The 6,026-nt window shown below is 33.9% G+C and overlaps 1 protein-coding gene across 2 annotated transcripts; it reads left to right on the plus strand.

Moving 5' to 3' along the window:
• Positions 1–1,471: 1,471 nt before the first annotated feature.
• LOC121256188 (protein RGF1 INDUCIBLE TRANSCRIPTION FACTOR 1-like) lies at positions 1,472–4,866 on the plus strand. Of its 2 annotated transcripts, XM_041156858.1 has the most exons (5): positions 1,472–1,620; positions 1,798–1,974; positions 2,147–2,221; positions 3,430–3,585; positions 4,423–4,866. In XM_041156858.1, exons 1-5 carry the CDS (start codon positions 1,570–1,572, stop codon positions 4,579–4,581), a joined length of 618 nt encoding a protein of 205 aa, XP_041012792.1. In that variant the 5' UTR covers positions 1,472–1,569; the 3' UTR covers positions 4,582–4,866. The 2 variants fall into 2 exon arrangements, with proteins under 2 accessions (XP_041012792.1, XP_041012793.1); XM_041156859.1 differs by lacking the exon at positions 2,147–2,221.
• The last annotated feature ends 1,160 nt before the right edge of the window (positions 4,867–6,026 follow it).

The following is a 6,026-nucleotide window of genomic DNA, read 5'->3' on the forward strand; positions in this document are numbered from 1 at the left end:
GTTCTTAACAAAAGGACTTTAAAAACTTATTTATAAATGAATGACTTAATTCGATATATTAGACAGTAAAACTGCTTGTATTGTAAAGTAAAATTTAATGCACTCTATCAAGATACTTAGGCCCGTTTGGATAATCTCATCTCATCTCATCTAATTTCAATTAATAATCCTATTACTATTTACAAATCATCTCATCTCACTATTTAACTAATAGCTTATGAGATGATTGCCCATGTTTGGATGTAGGTGAAAGATTGAAAGTCATCTAGTGGTAGACTTGTCTGCCACATGTAGAAAAAATTTTCATGAAATTCTTGTCAAACATATTATCGTAATATATTTCATCTCTTCATTAAAATAATATTTTTTAATACAAACAAACAATAATTTTAAATTCTGCTATAAAAAGAAAATGAAAAAATGAGGGTTGTCAATGTAGCCATGCACCCTTAGATGTCCAAGATATAGTTGGCCAGCCAAGTGCATGTCACAAGTGGCCATGGCCAATTTGGCCACCCTGGTGGGTAGCTAGCTCGACCTGAGCCACCCACGGTGGTGCATACCACTGGTCACGTCTCGGGTGGCCAAGATCGCCACTCCGATTAAACTGATCAAAAAACTTGATTAATCATGTCAACAGAAACTGATTAGAAAAATAATATTAATGGTACATAAGAATTTCAAATCGTAGTGTTACGAGCTAACTCACACGGTTTTTCTGGTGGAATATATATGAAAGCGTACCAAATGTGAATAAGGTACTGCAATAGATCAAAGGCCAAAACTTGCTTCGAATCTAAACATAATTAATCTTTCAGCAGTTGCTTCAATAGCCACTGATCCGAGTTTGATCATGGGTACTACTGTTCATTAGAAAGTAAAAAAAAAAAAAAATGTTTAAATATGATCTCTAGCTAGCTTTCGAGGGTTTGAACTCAAAAGACTTATAATAGCAGTAGGTGAGTTAGGTGCAAAATTCACACCATCTGAATTAAGTACCCAACAAATATGCAGAAAAAATAGAGAAGAAATTTAGTGAAGGAATAATGGAGAGTGGTCTATAATAGAACGCTTTAGTTATTTTGGCATAGGGAGTAATGAGAGCAGGCCATTGTTTTAAATGTTAGCATGCATGACAGTGGTACGTACTGGATTTTCACAGATCAAAGGAAAAAGGTATCCTTTCTACGGTACTTCAACCCTCTTTTATTATTATTATTATTTTATGGGTACCCTCTTTATTATTAATCACATGAACTAGTGCGCGGTACTTTGGTACATAATTTATTTTGAAGAATCGATTCCTTTAGTTTTACGGTCAAAAAATAAATAATTAAATTAATTAAAAATGATGGGTCATACCCATTAATCTTCTACATCTGACATCGCAAGAATTTAATGCGAATTTATATATGGAACTTTAATTTTAGACTGTATGGATCGGAGCTTCCTAAACTAACCCAGCAAACACACACACACACATGAATATATTTCTATACACAAACACAGACAAATTTGTTTTGAGCAGACATATATAATACCTTAGAGCCCTTCCAGTACTGCAGAACTATGAAAGAGTCCATACGCATCAAACGACTCCATGCATCAAGAAATGAGCTGGTAAAAACACTCTCCTCCATTCTCATGTTCATATATATCAAATCAAAAGATTTATGTCTAATTTATATAGAAGATCTTTTTAATTCATGTTCCGCTTCTTCTTCTGTTGCTATAATACTATTTCTCTGCAGAGAAAGAAGAAAATTATTCATTAGATGTAAATAATTTTTGCAGGAGATCAGTTATGTAGGAGTACCGCCATGGCTGATTATCATGAACAAGACCATATTCTTTAGCAGCTGCATTATGCATCCAAATGCGAAGAAGAACGACTTGGACTACTTCTGCATAGATTGTCGTCGGTCTTTGTGCTCAAATTGTCTTCCCACTCACATGCGTCACAAGTACGTTAAGGTCTGATCTCTTTTCGTTTCCTTCTCCTTCTTGATGTTAGCTCGGGAATAATGAGATTATTTTCTAAATAAAATCTGATGTTTTCATGCTGAGAATTTTTTCTTCTTTTCTGGAACTAATTAAAGTGTATATATATATATATTTATTGGTACGTGGATTTTTGACGATGAAGATTCGGAGATATATTTATAGTGACGTTATCAATCGGCAAGACTTGTGCAAGCTCTTCAACTGTTCCGGCATACAGGTTTGTAAACAGGTCAAATATTCTTTGAAGTATTCTTCGAAGGTACCAATTAGGTAGGAGAAAACAGTACACAACGTCGTTTTCTTTTAGTATTACAATTATAAAAGAAATTCAAGCCCTATTTTCTCTACATGTTAATCTCTAAAATGGTGGTTTAGTGGACCTGAGACATTTAGAGTTTGAAGAATGGAATTGACACTAGTCCTAGTTATCAACGAAGACAAAAACAGCGGAATGCTAATTCGTGTCTCCATGCACTCATGATGCAGTAGCAGTCTTTAGAATTAGAGCTGTCAATATTATAATTAGTATATGCAAAAGGCATTATATGCATGCATCTTGCAGTACTTACCCATCACTATTTCAGGGGATTTTTTTTTTTCTCATGATGCCAAGTTATCTGTATTTGGACGCTGAGTTAAGTTGAATTTAATTTTTTATAAATAATAATAAATTGAGTAGTAAAAGAAATTATGTAAAATTTATCTAAAATAAATTTAAAATATATTTAGATATTAATATAAATTTAATTATATTATGAGAATTTATAAAGTTGGTGGGACCATGACTATTCATCGGAAATGCTTGTCCTCCATCGCGCCAACCTGCAGTGATATTTTGAAAAAAAAAAATAGACTTGTGCTAGTCAGAAGAAAGAAATGAGAGAAAGAGTTGATGATTTGTCAGAGAGAGAACAGAGAGAAAGAATTAAGAGAGAGAGGACGCTTGTCAGCAGAGAGAAAATAGAATTGACGGGAGAGAGAGTTACGGAGAAAAAAATAAAGCTGCAAAATCAGCTTTTATCAGCCCATTTACATGAACAAAATATGAACAAAATTCACCACATTCATGCATGAAAGCAGTTCACTTAGTTTAAGGAGTTTAAAGTAGGGAGAACTCAGCTAAGTTAATTGGGAACCAAACACTGCCTTACGTGGCTTTTACTGTTGGAGTGTCATACATATCATTTTCGTGGCGCACTTTGATTGTAAATAATAAAACCTCCCGCGCGCCATTAAGATGACCTAGAGATTGCTTTGAACGGTCTAGCGAGTAATTGTACCAGCCATCATAAGAAATATCTGTACTTTTTTCTAAGCAAGAAATATCTTTACTTGCATTGTAAAGGTGGGCGAAAAAATTAAACTAAAACAGCAACCGGGTAAAAGGGTAGTGTCACTTATTGTATGAAATTTGTTTTTTCACAGACGTATCATACAAATAAAGCCAAAGTTGTGTTCTTGAAACAAAGACCACACCAACACAACCAGCAGCAACAGCAGAACAATGCCAGGGAGTACAGGTGTATCATCTGTGAAAGGAATCTTCAAGATAACTCACTCTATTGCAGTATAGCTTGCAAGGTCAGTTTTTCGTCTTAATTCCTCTTTGATATTGTTTTTGACTGTATAGAAATAGAAATTCTGGATTTGGTTTGGATTGAGAAGTCATCTAATTTTATTTTATTATTATAATTTTTACAAAATTTTAAATAAAATATAATAAATAATTCAATTTTTTAAAATCTCAAATTAATAATAATATTATTAAAAAATATAATATTTTATTTAACTTTTATTTCAATTTCATTTTAACTTATTATCTAAATTCAACTTAAAAAGCTGACTACGACTGTGGGTGTACTTCAAAGGATAACGGTGAAAAGGGTTTAACCAAATTTTTTACAGTCCAGCCGTACTTTATCAAATAAACCTCCTCAGTACTGAGTAATATAACTAAATGGAGTCCATTTTGAGACATATGATTGCTACAGTTTTTTATTTGGAAAGAACCAAGAGTGTTTGAAAAGATCTTTTCTGCTGATCTCTCTGACTTAATTTGTCTGTTTCTCCCTCTTTTTACTGCCATGCATTTGGTTAGTCATTACATTCTGTATCAGATATATATTAATCATAATCATATTGTCTGGTAAGCTGCCTGATTGAGGCATAATTTTTCAGCCATAATTAGATTTTTTTTTTATTATTAATTTTTTTTTTTGGTAACTGCCAAATTGAACTGGACAATATATATGATTTTAAAGAGAAACACACGCGTTATGTGAGCCTTATAATATTTAACAATATTGTATCTATTTCCGTGTGTATTGTAGCATTCAATTTAATAAAAGAATCGGAAAGGATGTCATTTGTTTTAGTCATACAGCTTTCAAAATACTAATTAAGGCACGATTTGTGCAGGTTTTAGCCATATATGATTGTCAGACGAGTCAGAAAGATGAAGATCACCGGCTAGACAGCGTAACAATTGGAGACAAAAAAAAACATGCACTATCTTTAACCAAGAGGAGGAAACTAAGGAGAAAAGGAGCTCGGCCTTCAAGGGCCCCGATGTTTTGACTAGTAGTGATCCAAAAACCAAAAAAGAATATTTTTCATGTATCATCAGCTCTAATATATATATATATATATATATATATATATGCAATATAGAACGATTGTAATGCGTACTGTGTACAAAGTGCTTGTGATGTTTTAGTAAGCTTTGCTATCTTATAATTCATGAGTCCGTTATCAAGGATATTTTTCTTAGAACCCGTGTAATGAACCCAATTAGCTTGGGCTTGCTCAATGGGCTTCTTAATATTCCTTGGACGTAGTTCATTACAATAATTGTTTCTTTACTATAGGACTTAATTTAACTCTTTTTAATTACTTAGAGTTGGCCTGGCTCATGGCCTTAGAGTTTGGCCTATGCCCTTTATATTTTCCTTAAAGGTTGCCTGATAGTGTATAGCTAGGAGGAGGGGAGAGTGCGAATCATCTGGAATATTGTCAAAGTTTTTTTAGAATCCTGTAAGGCGTTTGGAATCCCTCGAAGTATTCCCTTATTAATGAACATATAGCTCTTTGAAGCCTTTTCACGAACAGCTTACATCCTTCTTTTATTTCATTACTCCCATACCATTTCTGCTATTACATCCATTCCCAAGTTACACTCCGTAATTATCACTACAAACTTAGTAGGTTCATTACAAATGGTATCAGAGCTAACGATCTTGCCATAGAGTTGAGTAATAAAGAACTTTATGAATGTTTTCAGAATTATCACCGTACCCTCTATGATGATAGAGATCCTGACCAAATGGTGATTACAATGAAGTCTTCCAAAGGTAAAAACCTAAAAATTTTAGTCGATTCTTCCTTCACTATTTACTATGTGAAGCTCAATATTAAATATGCTTATGGGAGACACATTTATCCGTTGGAGCAACAAGAAGTGCAACATAGAGGAGTTGTTTTAGAAGATGAGGTTATGTTGTTAGGGACGACGATATTTGACGATAGATATGTTGTTCTTGATATAAAAAGTGAAGAATCTGGATCAAAAAGATTCAAAGAAGGGACGGAAAAAATTATAGAAACTCGAAAATGGCTAGGGAATGAAGAGAAAAAGGATTTTTCTCTTCACTCCTGATGGAGTAGATATGGCTGTAACTCCTGATAATTCAGGAGATTTTACGAATTCAATCAAAAAAATACAAAACTCAGTACTGCAGATGGCAAATGAATTGACAAATGAAGATGAACTTGTAGAGGAAGGAAAAGAAGAGCCAGTTGAAGTGGAGAAGGGATTTGGAGAGAGACGAAGCGAGAAAGAGAAAAACGAAACTCACGACCATCCCCAAAAATCACTCACGTCTCAAAAACCTCACCATCCCCAAAATTCACTCGCATCTCAGATACCCCACCATCCCAAAAAATCACAAGCCCAAGCCTCTTCACGTTCCAAAAATCTCTTCAGCGACACCTTCAACAATCAACCACCGATACATTCCCATACG

This window comes from Juglans microcarpa x Juglans regia, chromosome 3D (assembly GCF_004785595.1).
Source record: "Juglans microcarpa x Juglans regia isolate MS1-56 chromosome 3D, Jm3101_v1.0, whole genome shotgun sequence".
NCBI classification, from domain to species: Eukaryota; Viridiplantae; Streptophyta; class Magnoliopsida; order Fagales; family Juglandaceae; genus Juglans; species Juglans microcarpa x Juglans regia.